General features: G+C 45.9%; 1 protein-coding gene across 2 annotated transcripts in view; it reads right to left on the bottom strand.

Moving 5' to 3' along the window:
• NEDD4L (neural precursor cell expressed, developmentally down-regulated 4-like, E3 ubiquitin protein ligase) overlaps positions 1–19,306 on the bottom strand; it is a 293,622-nt gene extending 274,316 nt beyond the window's left edge. Inside the window, exon 1 of one of the 2 annotated variants that reach the window (XM_023752636.1) lies at positions 19,097–19,306. In XM_023752636.1, the coding sequence (XP_023608404.1) occupies positions 19,097–19,144 (48 nt within the window). In that variant the 5' untranslated portion in view covers positions 19,145–19,306. The remainder of the gene's footprint in view (positions 1–19,096) is intronic. The other variant, XM_023752638.1, reaches the window with a different exon arrangement.
• Between the last annotated feature and the right edge of the window lie 32 nt (positions 19,307–19,338).

Here is a 19,338-nt window from a genome sequence, read left to right as displayed (position 1 = left end):
TCTAAACAAGAAATTTGAAAAGAAGTCATATTGAGCTCAATGTTGTGTGTTGCATAATCCAGGCTAGGAACCAATTACGATTAGATGGCAGCAGCAAACAGTAGTGTTAAGTCCTCCTTTCTCCCCATTTTTCCTCAGATTTTGTATTGACCTGGGCCATAGGAAAGCATCAATCCTCCCAACAGAAAGACCTGCTGTTTGCTTACCGAACTCCATGATGGGAATCCCCTAGGTTTGTGGTCGGCAAACTCATTAGTCAACAGAGCCAAATATCAACAGTACTTCTTCAAAACAGACTCGCCCAGGCCGAAAACCGACTTCTGCGCATGGGCCACGAAGTTTCAATCGCACTGTACATGCGCGCCCTCACGTGGTATTTTGTGGAAGAGCCACACTCAAGGGGCCAAAGAGCCACATGTGGCTCGCGAGCCGCAGTTTGCCGACCACTGCCCTAGGTGCCCTCCCTAAACTTCTACTTTCTAGCAGAACTGTCATCAGATTGGAATGTGCAGCCAACAGGTGTCCCCCCCCAGAGAGGCCCTGCCTGGATTCAGGAGTCCCCACACCTCTCAGGACAACAGACCTGGTGGGGAAAGTACAGAAGCCCAAGTACCAGCCCAAGCCCTGTGTGGCCAGCAAACAAATAAGACTTGGGGCCAACACAAAGCCTTTTTAACACAGAGACGTCATGCCCACAAAAGCACCCATCTCAACCTCAGTGGGCAGCCTCATTCAGACCAGCATCAGGAAACTGTATCTCAAATTGTGTCACCTTGAAAATACTGATAATATGATAAGATGATGGGTTCAACTGTGAGAACTCTGTCCCTACGACTCCCATGTCATGGGCCACCCAGGAAGGCTGCTACATATACATCCAAATCTGCCCAGGGACTAGAGAGTAACCATGAAAAGTGGACAAGAGCTGACCAAATTATAAACCTCATGCTTTATCCTGAGTTAGAAAAAGCCCTCTAATCATCTAGACCAGCGGTTCTCAACCTGTGGGTCGCGACCCCTTTGGGGGTCGAACGACCCTTTCACAGGGGTCGCCTAAGACCATCGGAAAACACATATATAATTACATATTGTTTTGTGATTAATCACTATGCTTTATTATGATCAATTTGTAACAATGAAATTGGGGGTCACCACAACATGAGGAACTGTATTAAAGGGTAGGGGCATTAGGAAGGTTGAGAACCACTGTTCTAGACCAACTAAAACAGATTCTCAAAAGAGCTTCTCATGTCTAGCAAATCAAGGTGTTTTTAATAGAATAGTTCATCTGCCTCTAACTCCAGAGTGGTTCTATATGGTCCTCCAAATTCCCCTTTTGTCTTGTCCCTCCCAAAAGGGTTATGTCAGAATGAAATTACTGTGAGAAGCCTGAAACAGTTCATATGCACAGGGAATAGTGTTTTGAATTCTACGTTTTGCCTTTTATCTTAACAGTAGTATTTTTAAAGGAAAAGGTGGTATGTATTCCCATATTTATATTTGCAGGGGAAAAGCCAACATCTAAATGTTGATCATTTCTGTGAACTCCCTGCTGTAATAAGCCCTTCAGGATTGGAAAATTCGATCCTATGCAGAGCTGATTATAAATAACCACCCTCCTTCCTGCCTCCTCCAGTCTGGAGCCAGCACTACAGAAAAAGAACCCACAGTACAGCATGCCTCCTTTTTTGCAGAACTGTGAGGAATACAATAAATGGAAAAGGGCACGTCTGGATTTTGATATTCGAAGACCTGGGTTCAAATCCCAACTCTGGCACTTACTAGCTCTGTGACTTTAGCCAAGCAATGGGTCCTCTGAAAAACATGCAAAATAGCACCTACAATCTCACATGATTGGTTCGTGGATTAAACTAAATAACCATGTGAAACTGATATGTCCTGGAGCAGGATTTCTCAGCCTCGTCAGTACTGGCATTGGGGGCTGCACAGTTCTCTGTCATGGGGGCTTGTCCTGGGCACTGCAGGACGTTTAGCAGCAGCATCTCTGGCCCCGATCCCCTAGATGCCAAGAGCACCTCCCCAGTTGTGACAACCAAAAATATCTCCAGGCTTTGGCAAATGGGGGGAGGGGGTGTCTACCAGTTTAGAACCAATGCACCCGGCATTTAATAAATACACGTTTTCTCCCACCCGTGTAGTCCTCTGAAACAAGAAACATGGGGGATTATTCTAGACTCCTCCCTTTTCCTCTCCTAATCAATCAGTAGCCAAATCCAATGCCATCCACCTCCTAAATACCCCCTGCATTTATTCCCCTTGCTTGTTCCCACTGCCCTCCACCACCGACTCTTAGGAGCTATGCCTGGCCAGCTGTGGGGCCTCCTCCGGTCCTCTGCCTGAAATCCGTTCTCCTGCTGCACAGGGAGCATTAGAGAAGCACAGACTGAAAGAGGTTTCTCAAAATGCCTCGGAGGAAAAAGCCCCTGTTCCGTGAAAAGGCTGTTCTCATATAGCTGCTTCCTCCTTTGACCTCCATGGTCATCCCCTCACTACCCCGCCCACCCTTCAGCAAGCACTCCTCTGAGATACCCACTGGGTGCTTTCCACCCATGGGGGTCTGGAGCCAGTTTGCCTGGGTTCAAGTCCTGGCTCTGCTACTTACTAGCTCTGTGACCCCCAAGCACATTATTTAACCTTTGTGCCTCGCTTTTCCCACCTGAAAAATGGAGAGAAAAGTGCCCGCTGCAAAGGCTGCTGTGGAGATTATGTAAGTTAGTTTTTGTGAGACACTGAGCACGTGGAAAATGCTCAAGTTTTAGCTGTTAGCTTACTTTTTTATCTAAACACTCAGCTCAGGGGTCATTGTTGGAAGCTGGACACCCCGCCATTACATCCATCTTCACATCCCACGCTGAATAGCGCCATCCTGCAGAGCTACTGCTACCACTTCACTGGCCGCAAAAGGTCACGTTGTTTATGTGCCTGTCTCCACCAGTTCAGACCGTCCACAGAGCAAGGACCGCATGCCAGGCTGTCTCCGCCCCTAGCACAGTGTCAGGCCCCATGAGTGGTCCCTCCATGGTCTCATCAGATCAGTTGGTCAAAAGGATTATTTTTAAATCCTAATTTGTTCATGCAATAGATGACCCTTCCTTTTTCCTAGTCTACACCAACAGACTTTTACTCCCTAAAACTCTAAGTGAAAAGACCTCCTGCCTCTCCAAGCCCCAAGAGGCAAATCCGTAAAATAGAGGAAAGGGCATAGCCTACTTTGATGGTTTTACACTGGGTTTCTGCGCCGCCCTCCCCCCCCCACCCCCGCAATTCCACCCCACAGATTCTTAAAATGGCAAGAAACTGCCCCTGCCCAGACCAGACCATCTGCCACAAGACTGGCAAACTGAGAGGCCACTCCCCCCAGAGCAGCAGGAACATTATGAAACTTGGGACTTGCCAACCCACCCCCATCCCATCCATAAACTTGCACATGATCAGGCATTCCTGTCCCTCCCTGCAATTATGAATCTTTTTTCTTTCTGCAGATTAAGACCAGCCTCACTCTACAAAGACGGACATTGCTGAAAAGAATCTGTGAAATATAAGACTATAAAAGGGTTTCAGTGAGGGCAAAGAGAGAAGTAAGGTCAGATGGCACCACACAGTGGGCTATGGTTACCAACTTCTAATTAGAACAGTCCTTCTCAAGCTTGGCATTCAGCTCAAAAGGGGAAAAATTCTGTCAAATGCCCTCTCTGTGCCGACTTAAATGTTTTGGTTATTTCACTCATAGAAGCATAAAACTAGGTCCATGTCCTCTGGCGCTCGCTGCCACCCCGCTGGTTTCCTGGGTTCAACACAGCTACACCACAGTCATGTTCTGATGTCGGCTCAATTCTCCCCGTCTTTTTCACTGGAGAGAGAAACTCACGGTTATTTGGTCTTCACTGGGCGGAGGATGCTGTTGCCATATTAAGTCCATTTTGTCTCATCTTCTTAGCATGAGACCACTGGAGGATCACTTAGGCCAGTGGTCAGCAAACTGCGGCTCGTGAGCCACATGCAGCTCTTTGGCCCCTTGAGTGTGGCCATGAAGTTTCAATCGCACTGTACGTGCACGTCCGCACGTGGTATTTTGTGGAAGAGCCACACTCAAGGAGCCGCAGTTTGCCGACCACTGACTTAGGCCAACACAATAAAAGATGATTTCAAATCACCTAAGAGCTAGTCACCGGGCATTGGCACCAACCTCACTGCATGAGCAGACCCACTCTGAGCATCCATTTCTCCCTCTCTGCCACACACACACACACACACTCAGGTATCTCCCAGCTTGAGAAAAACTTCCTCCAAAACCCATGTCCTTGCTTAGCTGCAGCCAAGTTTCTCTGCTCCTTTTCCAAGCAAAATCCCTTTGAAGAGTCGCCCCTAGACCTCACATTTCTTTCCTCTCCTCCACAGGACACCCATTCCCACTCTCCTGGCACACTTTCGCCCAGATCACCAAGGGCATCCACTCTGCCAAGCCCACACACACTTACTGTCCTCCTAGCACCTGCCCTCCACAACTCTGGCTGCATCCAAGCAGCCCCACGCCCTTGCCACTTTTATTGAGACCACATTCATTAGAGGTCAGAGGACAGCCTACCTCAGCAGCCAATCCTCCAAGGAGGGCAGGCCAAGGTCCTGCCCTTGCCCTCTCTCTAGTCCTCATCATCTTCCCGAGTCTCAAGGCCTCACATGCCAATCATATGCTAAGGACACTAATGTCCCATCTCTGGCTCTGACAGCTCCACTGGGTTCCAGACACTTGGATCTCTGCCTGCTGCCACCCCGTGGATGCTTAGTAGGTACAGTACTCTTAACCTAACAGACTTTTTTATTTCCCCCCAATCTTGTCCCTCCCACAGTCTTCCCCTGACAACCCACTTAAATGTTCATGCCAAAATCTTAGGGGACATCTCCTATCTGTTCTATCAAATGCCAGGCAATTCCTCCAAATATACGCCAAATTCACTCCACTGCACCCGTCCTTGAATCCCAGCCTGTCACCCATCGCCTCCTAACCAATTACAACTAGGGTTTCTTGACTGGTCTCTCTCCTTTCACTCTTGTCCTTCCCCAACAATCCTTTCTCCACTGAGTCACTTCAAGTCACACATCAGATCCTGTCACTCCTGTGCTGAAAATCCTCCAAGGGCTTCCTAATGCACTCAGAAAACCCCAGCGTCTCCCACTTTGTCCTGTTTTTCCCTCTGCCCCTGCTGCCTGCTGGTCCCTGTCTCCACCCAACACACTCTAGCCAAGCTGGTTTTCTCTGCTCCTCAATCTTGTCCCTATCTCGGGGCCTTTGAGTTTGCTATTCCTGTCTGGAATATTCTATCCCCAACACTGGAGTCGCTGGCAACACCTCAGCTGAACTGCTGTATCCCATTACACTGTGGGTTCCTGGAGAGCACCTACACCTCTACAGGGCCTGGGGTGCACTATGCCCCCTGAACCAGGACACGAAATTTGCAAACACATGTCATAGTCTCTCCCTGATGCAGGGATGGCAAATGTTCAAAACACACACCACCCAGACTCACCACTACACCCACTCATTCCACATTTATGTTGGGCCTGATTCATGCTTAGAGGGGTTTTCTTTTGGGGAGAGAGATGCTGTGCTGCCCAGCTTCAGAAACCACGTCCTATGTTTGGGGATTCCCCATAGTGAGCGTTTTGATAGGAGGCTGAGCCCACCCTCCCACCACAGAAACCAAAAGTTTAAACAGAGAGAAAACAAGCCCCTCACACCCCTCCCCCAGCAGCAAGGGCTGTGAGCACAAGATTGTGGTTGGCCCATCTGAGGTTCCTTCCCACCAGGGACTGAAAGAGGAAGAGTGCAGAAAAGAATCTGCAAGTATTTGCATAGCAGGCCAGGGACTGCTATCCTTAGAAAGGCCTGCATGCAAGGCTGGCTCTTGGCTGGCTTCTGAAAACTTAAACAGCTCCCTCCCCTAAATGGCACACATGCCTAGACTGCGTGCAAACCACGGATTCATTTATGCTGAACACCTGCTTTCCTTCTAGGAGTCTGGAATTTTAGAACATACCAGGCAGAAGGTGCTTCTGTGACCATCTATATCGGTGATGGCGAACCTATGACACGCGTGTCAGAGGTGACAACGCGAACTCATTTTTTTGGTTCATTTTTCTTTGTTAAATGGCATTTAAATATATAAAATAAATATCAAAAATATAAATCTTTGTTTTACTATGGTTGCATATATCAAAAAATTTCTATATGTGACACGGCACCAGAGTTAAGTTAGGGTTTTTCAAAATGCTGACACGCCAGCTCAAAAGGTTCTCCATCACTGGTCTATATATATAAAAACCTAAGTGACCGGACAACTGGATGACCTGACTGGACAACCGGCCAGTAGCTATGACGTGCACTGACCACCAGGGGGAAGACACTCAATGCAGGAGCTGCCCTCTGGTGGTCAATGCGCTCCCACAGCGGGAGCCCAGCTCAGCTGAGAGACGGAGCCAGATGCCAGGGTGACAGCTGGCAAGCACTGCTGCGGCAGCACCAGCACGTGCCTCTCCAGTGGACACTCCCCCTGCGCACCCTAGTGGCAGTGGCAGGGAGCGGTGGCAGCAGGGAGCGGCAGGTGGAGCGGGCCAGGATGAGCGGGCACAGCACCCAGCCCGGGCTCAGGCTCCTCCCTGGCTGCCTGCCACTTCGCGCACTACTTCATGCACTGTGTGGGATCTAAGCGGACGGTGGGTTAGAGTCCGATGAGCTGGCAGGTAAGGCCTGGCTGTGGCGGCGCAGAGGTCCACTGATCCCCTGGTCTATATATATAAAAGGCTAATATGCAAAGTGTCCCTCGGGAGTTCGACTGGGAGACCGGGAGTTCAATAGCTCACTATAACGTGTGCGGAATGAAGGCAGGCCCCGGCCGGCAGCTGGCAGCCAGGGAAGGAAGGCCCCAGCCAGTAGCCAGAAGGCCCCGATTGGCCCTGATCGCTGGCCAGGCCTAGGGACCCTACCCATGCACGAATTTCATGCACCAGGCCTCTAGTCTCCAATAAAAGCCTTGAGGACTGAGTCTCTCATGAGAATCCCCATGGACAACATTTCATCCATGTCTTCGCAACTACTGCTAGGAGTGCAGTGCATTGTGTGATGCCTCTGGGAGAAGCTCGAGCCTGGTTGTCTCCAAATTCATATTCCCTTTGGTGACTTAGTTTTCCTTTCACTGTAATAAAACAAAACTGTGCACACAATGTCTCCGTCTATGAGTCCTTCTATTGAGTCACTGTGCCCGAGAGGGGCTGAGGGCCCCCACAGGTAGGAGAGGAGAGCTGATACTGCTGCAGCATCCAGATGGGGATCATGTCAGAGGGGGTTGGTGTCTGGAAGTCCCGAGGGCCCTCGTCACGTAATTCCTGTGGGTGCTCTGCTGTGATTCTAGGTGCCCAGCCTGCCTCGTCTGCCACCCAGGCCTGGCTCTCCAGCTTTCCAGGTCCTTCTGTGCTGCGTAAAACGCCTTCGATAAATCCCACTCTACTTCAATTTGGCAAAATCAGCCATAGTTGCTTGCAATCAAGAATCCTAACCATCACCAATTTTGTACAAAAAGAAGTGCTACAAGTAAAATTGCAATGGCTGAGTTGGGGAAAGGGGTGGGGGGTGTAAGGGTCCTGTAAGGCCCACAATGCCAGTCTGGGGAAGCTGGTCATTCTGAAAAGGCAGAGCAAAGGGAGCATGGGTTCAAGTGTCCCTGTTGTCTCTTAGACCCACACTGTGTGCCTCTTCATTCCAGGCTATTTTAAAATTGCCTCAAGGCAGCAGCAATGGGGATAAGCAGGGTATGGAGCCTGTGGTTAAGACAGAAATTCCCATTCCCAGAGATTTCATCTAGATAAGATCACTGGCTGCCATTACCCGCCCATGGAATTGACTGGAAGCAAGCAAACCCGGATTCTGTTTTGATAGGCGCAGTACTGCCAAATACTCGGCTCAGCTAACTCCAGCCTATGGCTGTTTACCCCCAGAAGAACACCTGAAGCCCCAAGCAGCAGCCCAAGAGGCACTCTGCCAGTGCCTGTCCCACCACGTGCAGCTGTAGAGGACAAGGACCAAGGGAGAGCCTCACACTGGACACAAACCAGCAGAGCCGGATGCTGCCAGACTGGCTGACCAAGGCAAGGAATCCCGGCTATTCCTGTTGTTCCAGCTACCACACTGAGTTTTCTTTTTTTACCCCCTCTCCAAATGGGAAGCTTATTGCAGTATCCTGTTCCCTCTTCACCACTGTAGGTTGGATTTTATTTTTATGTTTTCTTTTTTTTGGGGGGGGGGGGGGGTGGAGGGAAATAACCAAGTCTCCATACCATTTTAAAAAAACTCCTTTCAGGTATAAGAGAAGGGACAACATATCACCCAGAGATCCTTGCACTGCTTAGATGAATATTCATTCGGTTGCCCTCCTGGGGAAAGGAAGCATGTGCTTTCACAAAGCCATGGGCATTTCTGAAAGTGTATAGATCTGAAAGAGGATGAATTATCCAGAGGGTGGACTGAAGGGTCACCATGGACTTCACCCCAACTCAACGGGTGGACCATTAAGGCAAGAAAAGCAATTCTACCTCCTCCTTCTCACTGGCTGGTTGAGGGATGAGCAGATCTAAGCCTCTGTGGGCCAAAGAGACACAAGATTTCCTCCGTGATTGTGGGAATGAGATTTCCTTCATCTCAGGAGAAAGCCAAAGGAAGCCGTTCTCTTTCCTCCGCAAGGAGAATAAAAGAACATAGCTCTGACTGTCACTGGCAGCCACCCTCAGACCAATGAGGCCCCTGAAAAGGGCCAGACTGTTGCTAGTAAAGAAAGAACTTGATTCCTTGATTACATCAGTGCGCTGGCACATGTCCTTATTATCCAGGTGGGCACTTAAGAGACACGTCATAACTGAACAAAACAGATAAGATTATAGTCTCCATGACAGCTATCAATGATCTACCACAATATATGGGCCACTATAATATACTAATTGATACTGGCCAATTCAAATGCAACAATTCTAAGATCCCAATCAACTGTAAACTAACTTTGGGGGGCTGGGGAAACTAGGGGAGAATGGTATGGGTGTAAGGAACCCACCATCACATTAAACATACATATCAATTGCAAGGTGCATCCTTATTTCAGGCAATAACAAGACCTCTAACACAAAAACCAAGAAAACAAAAAGAGAAACAGGTCTACGTTTAATCACAGGCCATAATTTTCAGCATACACACAAGAAAATTTCAGAACACTACTGAAGATTTAAATTACTTTTATGCAACTGTAGAGCAGAGAAGGATGAAAATACAAATCTTAAGTGTCCATAGTGAAGAAAATGAAACATTTCTTTTGCAAGCTGCAAGTGAAAAAAAAACCCAATCTACTTTAGCAGCCACTTTTTCTGAAAAATAGTCAGCGCTTTACCTGTCCCTCCACTTCCCACCTTGGTGGTGAGCTCCTAAAAGGCAAGAGTGGCCATGCAATGACCTTGACATCCTTAGCCACAGAGCACAAAGCAAACTCTATTAATATTTGTACTCAACAATTGCTCCAATTTTTACCCAAAGCTTGAAATATATGCAATTGGGAGGTTTCTTTCTACCTCACTTTTAAACTTTTATTTTAAGGGGGAGTGGGGGAGTTCATGGTAGAAATATAGAAAACGTAAACAAAAAAGATAATAAAAATACTTGTAATCCCTTTTCTCAAAGAATTTAACTACCATGAACATCCTGGGATATAGTCCTAGTCATTTTAAACACTTTTAACCACAAAAGGATTCTACTGTTTTATAGAAACAGTGCACCCACTGTTTTGTAACTTACATTTCCCTCTGCATATGATATTACTGACATCTCCATGTTATTAAATATTCTTCAGTATCTCCCCACCCAACCCGCATCCCCAGGGCTGCACAATACTCTTCACTACCTCACTTCCCCAAAGAGAGAAGGAAGCTCCTACCCACAGCTTCAAGTGTTCTCTTTCACTAATAACAGTCCCTGAAAATTAACACAGCTATTCCAAAGACAGGCAGCAAGGCCCATACAAATTTCTCAATAATCTGCACACACACACTCAGAACTTAAAATCAACACACACAATTTAATTCCCTTTAGATACAACTTAATTCAAGTTCTACAAACACTTATCCTCTGACATTAAGAAGCAGAGAGGAAATGTAGCCAGTTCAAAAACCAACTTACTAATGGTTTTATGGTTGTGTCCAATTATCACTGACAGTACATGAAGCACAAAAGGAACGGAAAAGGGTAAAGGGAAGCAAATTTATTCTGTTTTCCTTTTTCTATAAACCTTACACTCCTTCTTCCCCTTTCCAAACCAAACTGCCAAAGATGAAGTTAGCCCTATGATGACACCCAACGATAAATCACTTATTGAGAGAGAAAAAGTGAAGACTAGGAAAGGAAAGCACAAGTCACAGGGATGTAAAATACAGCAGAGGAAATAGTCAATAACACTGTAGTATGTATGGGGCCAGGTGGGTCCTAGACTTACGGGGGGGATCACTCCATAAATTATTTAAATGTCTAACCTTTATGCTGTTCACCTGAAAGTAATAGAAAATGATACTGAATGTCAACTAAATTAACCATATTTTAAAGAAAAAATTAAAAACAAAATAATAGAAAAAAAAGCACAAGATTTTCAACAGATTCTCATCTTTGGATTCTAAAGGTAGTTGAGAGATCACTAAGTATGGGGAACTTTTAACTTAGTGGACACACATACACTTTTTTTCATTAATACTTAATAATGAGTGCTTACTAAGTAATGTAATTCTCTACATAGCTGAGGTTTGCTTCCATTTTCTGAAAAAACAGACCAAAGTGATTTCCAGCATAAAAACAAAACAAAACTTACAAGGGAAAGAAAACCCACTCAACACAAACACCTTCAGTTAAACAGGAAAAATTAGGAGAGTATCTTCACTTTCTACACTACCTAAGGCCAAGGCTGTCTTTCACTAGAGTCCTCATGTTGGTAATATCTAACATAGTTGCCAAAATGTACATAGAAAACTTTACATCATATACATCACTAAAAATAACTCTTTCACTTTGCATTTTCAAACATTAAAACAGATGTTCAGCTGGGGCCACGCAGTGTGGCCTCCCAGTAGGTGTGAATGTGCTGTCCCTCTTCCCAACTGTGGTTCTCTCTCTACTATAGGACCTCACCCTTGTGCTCCCCACAATGAAAGACCAGCTTCGAAAACTCTTCTAGAGAGACATCACAAAATGTGATCCAGAACTGTACCCAAAGAGATCAAGAAGAGCCAGACCTTGAATGCAGCTGAAAATGAGAAATATAATGAAAACTGTGCTAAAAGCAAGACCAAGACTTGGAGGTGCAATACAGACCCTTGTCTATGCACCGGTGTCCGCTCCCTCGTCTGGAGTTGCCCAATCACACACAGAGGTAAACGGAGTACAGTCTCCACCTGGTAGACAGGTGATTCACTTCAGCCTGGCCTAGGTGGCTCAATGGTTGAGCACAGACCCATACACCAGGAGGTCGCCAGTTCAATTCCCAGTCAGGACACATGCCTGGGCTTGGGGCTCAATTCCCAATAGGGGATGTGCAGGGGGCAGCCAACCGATGTTGATGTTTATCTCATCAATGTTGCTATCTCTCTCGCCCTCTCCCTTCCTCTCTAAAATCAAGTTTTAAAAAACATATTTAAAAGAAACTTCACTTCAGGTGCCTGGGAAGCCATGGGGGATGGGATACCAACCTAACCAGCAATGGGTCAATTCCTGGACTTGTTCATCTCCTTCATGGGACCACCATCCCTACAAGCTCTTCTAAGTCCCATCTTCACCGGTGGCTCTCACATCACAGCCACGGCATTTGACACACACACACACACACACACACACACACACACAACCTTCTGAATGGCTCTTTTTTTCTTGGTTAGTAGGAAGTATAAAAAGAATACTAGTACAAAAATCTCTCAGAGGACGCTGGCCTGCCAAGGAGTCACCAAACACTGAGGTTGATGACAGCGAGGAAATCTGATATCCTCACTATTAAACGTGCCAGTTCTGAATCAATACAGGACTCTGCAGTCAGGGACAAAAAGTGGACTAAAGTGTCAATTTAAGCTGGTTACCCCAGACACATTTATGTAATATGGCTTTTGCCACCTAAAGCATTACAGTAATAGTCAGCATTCAGGCCGCTCGGGTCCAGAACAAAACATTACAACTATAAGGAGATCCTAGGTATTCATGAAATAAGGTCACTACCCCCACTTCTCTCTGCCAGAACCTGAGCCATGTTCTGTCTAGCCTGAGGAATCAAGAATGCCTCCAGCAATCAAATACCCAAGAGTGGTGATAATTATTACTTCCTTCTCCAAGTCGGTGACAGTAATTATGGAACGGTATGTACAGCAGAACTGGAATCATTTAGAAGTCCCCATACACCCAAGAAGAAAGGAATGGCAGAGTTCCAAAGGACTTTCTTTGTGTGTTTGTATGTTGCGGGGGCTTTTTACCCCAAATCCAAATGCCTCTCCCTCTCCCAAATTTTAAGAAGCCCTTGGTAAGGGGAACCTTGAAAAACTTGGAAAACAGATGATTCCTGGTGTTACCCACAGTGAGAAATATTACTTTAGGTGGTTTTATTAAATGATTTTTTTTAGTTTATAGGAAAATATTTTCTAAATCTAGTTTCTTTATCCTCATCTCTAAATTATATTCTCATCTCCATATTCCACCAGCAAGCAATTCCCAAGCCGTAACATCATTAAACAGTAAACAGTACAAACATTGCCACCTATGGTCAGAAAAGGAAATATTTGTCTATATGTGATCTGGAAAAGAAACAATATAAAAACAGAAAGTAAAATTTGGTCACACTTCTCACACCCTTCATTAATCCTACCACCCTAATACTTATCAACATAGTTACTTGTATATTATTTTAATCCTCTTTAATCCTGATTGTCAAGAGATCAATATGTAATTTGCTTTATTACCAATTAATAAATCAATAATACAAAAACACTTATTCAAAGACCTACCCGCATCAAAAAAAACACCTTAAAAACTCTTAAATTAGGATCTCCTTTTACTGTTGCCACTTATCTAGGACCCAAAATCCAAAGGCAGCAATAAAATCTTTTTAAACAGAACTTTTAACTCAAAATAAAAATTTTAATATGGTCTCAGTCTATCAAAGAGAAATTAGTTTCTTCCACCAGTCACTTACTACCATGTTTTTATGACGTTATTTAAATACCTGAACATTACAGAAAGGTTATTAAGTTAGCAATAAGCATCAAGTTTCTTCTCCCAGTGAATGCAAAAAACAAGTTAGCAGGAACTCCACAGTATTGCTGTGATGATGTCACATTCGAAAAGCATTTCTTCCTTGAGATTCTGCATTATCTATCTGATTATATATCAAGCATATAGAGCAGTGATGGCGAACCTTTTGAGCTCAGCATGTCAGCATTTTGAAAAACCCTAACTTAACTCTTTTTGATATTTGCAACCATAGTAAAACAAAGACTTATTTTTTTGATATTTATTTTATATATTTAAATGCCATTTAACAAAGAAAAATCAACCAAAAAAATGAGTTCGTGTGTCACCTCTTACACGCTTGTCATAGGTTTGCCATCACTGATATAGAGGCTTCCAGAATCCAAAAACAACTTTCTAAGAAGCTTCCTGGTGATGTGGGCACTCGGGGCCCTGATGAGATGCCGAGTACCAGTGGCTTCCCTTTAAATTATGCTCTGCGTAGTCAAGAAACTGCAGTCATCTAAGGATTCCCATTTTGCCACTGTCCTCACCCCTTTGAACAATATTATGTTTGTTCCTTAATTCAAAGGAACTACTTTTCAGCAACAAAATAATTCAAATAAACATTCTAATAAAACTGAACAGGATATAAATTAAAATGCCAATTTCTAACAATTCCACAGAATCCTTTAATAAAAATCTGCCCAGCCGATGTGGCTCAATGTTTGAGCATCAACCTATGAACCAGGAGGTCACGGTTTGATCCCTGGTCAGGGCACGTGCCCAGTGAGGGGGCGGGGGGCATGCAGGAGGCAGCCAATCAATGTTTTCTCATCATGATGTATGTTTCTCTCTCTCTCTCTCTCTCTCACCCTCTCTCCCTCTCTCCCTCTCCCTCCCTCTTTCCCTCTCTCTTCCTCTCTGAAATCAATAAAAATACATTTTTTAAAAAAGAACATAAAAATCTAAAGAGAGTAGAATTTAAAACAATACATATTTGCCAATTTTAAAACCTGCTTTGAAGTGTCACAATAAAACCTAGGCCCTTATAAGGTTTGTTTCTCAGATATAAGTAAGTGATCACGACTTGGATTGTAACTAGGTGGAGAGTACACCGACCAGCAGAGCTAGGTCTGACTCAGGCATCTGGAATTGGAATGAATCGGCAAGTCTTACCGCATCAAAAAAAAACCTTAAAAACTAGAAAACTGCCTTTCAGCATCCACCTTTAGATCCAAATGATACCTAAACTGGAATTTCTGAAAGCAATCTTGCAACCATTTCTTGTACAGCTGCGAGGACGGCGTGCAGGGTTTCTCAAGTTATCTGTTGAAAACACACACACGGCCACTTTTTATAAGTTAACGACTCATCCAGGCTCCCCGTTTCTTCTCTGCTGTGCCCCATTAAGAGCACTGCCCTTATTCTAGCCATTTTCTCAGACAGCAAAGCTGAAATCTGACTAGCAGGTGACTGAAAAGTGTTGACTGATTGGGGGTATTGAAACTGAAGGCCCAGGGTTAGCCCACATTTCTAGTTAGAGTAACTCATGAATCCTAAAACATCCTTGTTTTCATATTTTAACATCTCTGAAATAAAGATGCTTCAGAAAATCAACAGTATATCACAGTTTGACAGCAAATTTTTTCAGAATGGTCCATAAGATAATAGTGCACTATAAAATTGACAGCATCTTAAAGGAAATATGATTATCTATGTCAAAGGTCAACCTTAAATGTTGGTTATAAAGTGTTTGTAATAAGCACATGAGCAAAGAGGACCCCAACACAACAGGGAGCAGTGGACGCGGTGGCAACTACACAGCACCGCTGCCACATCTCACAGGCCACAGTTCAGACCCACTAATTGTTGCCAGGTGAGAACGAAGGCCCAGTGAAGTCAGACTTTTACCATGTTCCATGAAAATTCCCAAGCTTTAAAACACTATGGAGACCATACTAAGCCGGGCTCCTGATTAAGTCTGGTCTAGAAGCCTTCAGTTTATAACCCTTGACATTTACCACTACCTTATGTTATCCTGACTAATCTAGCCATGATGACCTTTCAAGATACTTGGAAGAGAGGGAGCATGTTAAAAACTAGGGCTGTGGACTCAACAGAACTAGGTTCAAATCCTGACTCCATGATTTACTTGCTGTGTCCTTATATGCATCACCTAACCTCTTTGAGTCTCCAGTCCTCATCTGTAAATAAGAGCATACCTCACAGGGTTCTTATGAGAATTAAATGAGGTAGCATACGCATAAAGGCTCAATACAGTGCTGGTGCAGAGAAAGCATACGAAACAGTAGCCCGCTATCCTTATTTGTAAAAAATGAGGAGAGAGAGTGGCAAAGAACCATCCCAGGTCAGCCTGGCCTTCATTTCTACGCCATTTGCCTTGTTCTAACCACCAAAAAACTTTCAAATGCCACATCTAATAAGAAAGCTGTCATTCAAACTTTCACCCCCTAGAAAAATCTTTTCAATAAAGGATACCTAAAATGTTGTAATAAAAGATTTCAGAAGATTAACAGTAACGGTCGTGATTCAACTGTGCCAAAATGTGCTTCAGACTGCCAAAAAAATAAATAAAAACAAAAATCCAAACAAAACATCACCAAGGAGCCAAGCCAGATGCAGAAACTAGTCCAAACTGTTCTGATTTCAACCCAAATCTGATCCTGGGCCCTGAATAAGAAGTATTGTTAACTTGCTAATCTCTCCAACACCAAAAATACTTCATCTGATGGCAATTTCAAATTTGGTTACCTAAAATAATTCGATTTAAATCAGGGTGAATATGAACTCTACCTCACCAGAGGAACGTCAGGCAGAAAGGCACAACAAAAAATAAACAGCTCTCACACAAGCAGAACCCACATTTAATCCCTTTCATTCTACCAGCTGGGCAGACCTAGAAACAATGCCCTCTGTCTTGGCATCCCTTGTTTTCTGGGTTAATGCGATGCCTCACCAGCAGCAGCACTCAGAGCTAGAATCTTCCTGAGATGGGATGTAACTAAGTGCTCTCCAAATATATAATGCTTTTCATCAACTTCCAATGAAAATATAAAATCTGTTAGTATGGATGCCTACTTTGCTAAGAGGTTTACAAGGTGGCTCTTTTCTATAGCAATCAAAGTATCTCTGTGTGTGATGTTCTGCAGCACGCCGAGTGTGTGAACTGAAGTGCATCCGTACTTCACACGCCTTAGGAATCAACCCTGCCATTGGTTATCTGGCATTCTCCTTTAAGAGCCTGTTAAAATCTCCCACTTGTTTCCTTACATGGGTTAATTCAGGGAGATGAAACAAGCTATGCAAATTCAACAATTCGTTGTTAACATTCTCTGAAGGCATTCCCTGATTTTCCGGAAGAAAAACCGGACAGCCTGACACCTCCCATAAAAAGCAAACATCACAGGGGGGTTGGGGGGCAATGGGGGGATAAGGACACATATGTAATACCTTAATCAATAAAGAAAAAAAGTTTTTAATTAAAAAAATTTTTAAAAAGCAAACACCACAGAAATATGAAATCATCAAAACAGCCCTGCCTTATTTTTCACTGGTAGAAGCTGAAAAAGAAATACAGGTGTGACTTATCTTTTGTAATATAATGTGTGAGGAACTAAACAGTACCAGCAACATGGCCATCACTAATCAATAAAATGTCTTCATCACCCCCTTGTTGTTCCCCATACCGCCCAATACCCCTATACCCCTCCAGCAACATACAGGAGTGAACCCAGTCATACACATTACATACGCATACACACACACACACACACACACACACACACAGATCCTCTTTATAGTCCATCCTTCACTTTCCCCCTAGACACCAGTTAAGATCCCCAGTCTTTATGAACTCATTCAGACAAAAGTGGCAAGATGCACTCTAGGTAGGTTCAATGTAAACAAAGGCCAAACAACAGTGACATGCATGTGATTCATTTAACCAGTTGCATTTCCCAAAAACACTTATAATTTTTTTTCAGGGAGCTGTTAAAAATAATCATGTGATTTTTTAAAAGACCTAAGATGCAACTCAGCTGTCTCCATCGTCCACAACACCTCAAGCTCTTTGTTTAGGAATGTCTGCATCTCAGCACCTTTCTAAAAGCTCGCTGCCTGCCCTCTGCTGCCCCTAATTAAATGGAGAAGTACAGAATGAAAGAGAAAGCTATTCAAAGGGGAAAGAAGCCAGAGAGAGAAGCCCCTGAGCGAATGAAACAATATTACTTATTACCCATCCCCAGGTACCTGCACACACACACACACACACACACACACACACACACACAACGGGGAAACTGCACGAGCACAGCACGACAAAATAATCAAAATGTAAATCACACATTATTTGCATTGTGATCATTCTTTGATAAAATACCACAGCATGCTTTCCCTTGGACCGTTAAGGGAGAAAAAAGTCACACCCCCAAACACCCTCCCCACCCTAAATTACCTATTCCATTACACACTTACATAGCACACATACACACACTCCGTACCAGAGTTCAAAAGCTGGTGAGAGAGAAGCCATACGTGGCTATGTGTCAGATAATACCCTCTTCATTAACCCCGCCCCCATCACCAGAGAAAGAGGGGACCTCAGAAAAGAAAGAAGGGAGAGGAAGAAAGAGAAATCCTTGAATTTCCAGGCATCAACTTTTCATGAAATGCACAACCAGGATAGGAAATACCTCCCTGCTGAGTAATGCTTCATGGGTTGTACATTCACCTCTCGAAAGGGGCGCCAGACCTGGGCGCCTACCGGCCAAAAGGCAAACCCCTCCTACCTGCTCCATCCAGCCTGCCTGTCAAGCCGCGCCAGCGACAGGCCTCCCACCCCCCTTTTTGGCAGAGCCACACACCAATGAGAGCGGAGCGTGGCTGGGCGAGAGGGGGTTAAGCAGGGATTCGGTGGGATCCTTTCAAAAAGAGGAGTGGGAAACCGCGAGGAGAGGGTGAGGGTAAAAACAAAGCCCTGTCCAGTGAAACCGACAGCCTGGGGGGCGTGGCTTATTTGATTTGCTTTATTAATAAAAGAGATCGATGGAGCTTCCGATTCTCCACCGGTCCCGGAGGTGCGAGATTTTGATTCTTGGGAGGAAAAAAAATGGCAGGGCTGCAAGCTTCCGCCAAGTTTCCAGGAGCACCTGCCACCGTCCTAGACCTCCTCCCCCCACCAAAAAGACCCCGAAATCCACACTCCAGGCTTTAGACCCTGCAAGACAGGACACACACACACACACACACAGCTCCACGCGCTCACCCACTCCCATCCAGCCGCGCGCACACGCAGCAGACCACTTGCTGACACAATGAAAGTTCGAGGGAGGGACAATTCAGGTTCCTCCGGGCCCGGGGTCTCCAGCCCCACCTCCCCCCAGACGTGACACACGTCATGGACTCCCAGGCTGCAGGGGAGAGAGGCGGAAAGTTGCCCAACAGCCCGGGGAGACGCGGCTGGGAGAGGAGGGGGAACTCGTGGGCAGAGGCGCACGAGCCTCCTCCCACCCAACGGCGGAACGCGGCCAGTGAACCCGGCTCCAAGGGCGCCGCGCCGCTTTATTTACAAACAATGAGCTGGGCTGGGGGGAGGGGGCGCCGGCGTCGGGCGGAAGGGCCGAGCAAACCCCCCGGGACCCCACTCCGGGGCGCTCCAGTGTTGGGGGCAGCCCTGCAGACGCGGGCAACGCGCACCCCCGGGGTCCCCATCCCCTGCCGGCGCGGGGCAGGAATTCCCCGGGGAGTCCCGGGAGGGAAGAGAGAGCCGCTCACCTCGTCTTCGGAAAGTCCGTAGACCGGCTCCCCGAGCCCGGTCGCCATGGAGCCGGCGCCCCGCGCGGGTCGGAGACGCTCCCCGGCGGCTGGGCTGCGGCGCGAGCGGCCGAGTCTGCACTCCTCCTCCGGATCTCGCCGGCCCCGCACCCGGCCCTGCACGCGCCCCGCCGCAGGTGAGGAAGCCCGAGCGAGAGCCGGGGCTGCGGCCGGCGCCGCTTCCTCCCGGAAGGCTGCGGGTG

Source organism: Myotis lucifugus, unplaced genomic scaffold (assembly GCF_000147115.1).
Source record: "Myotis lucifugus unplaced genomic scaffold, Myoluc2.0 scaffold_36, whole genome shotgun sequence".
NCBI classification, from domain to species: domain Eukaryota; kingdom Metazoa; phylum Chordata; class Mammalia; order Chiroptera; family Vespertilionidae; genus Myotis; species Myotis lucifugus.
The sequence above is the reverse complement of the archived record's forward strand: the minus strand, read 5'-3'. Positions and strand labels throughout refer to the sequence as shown.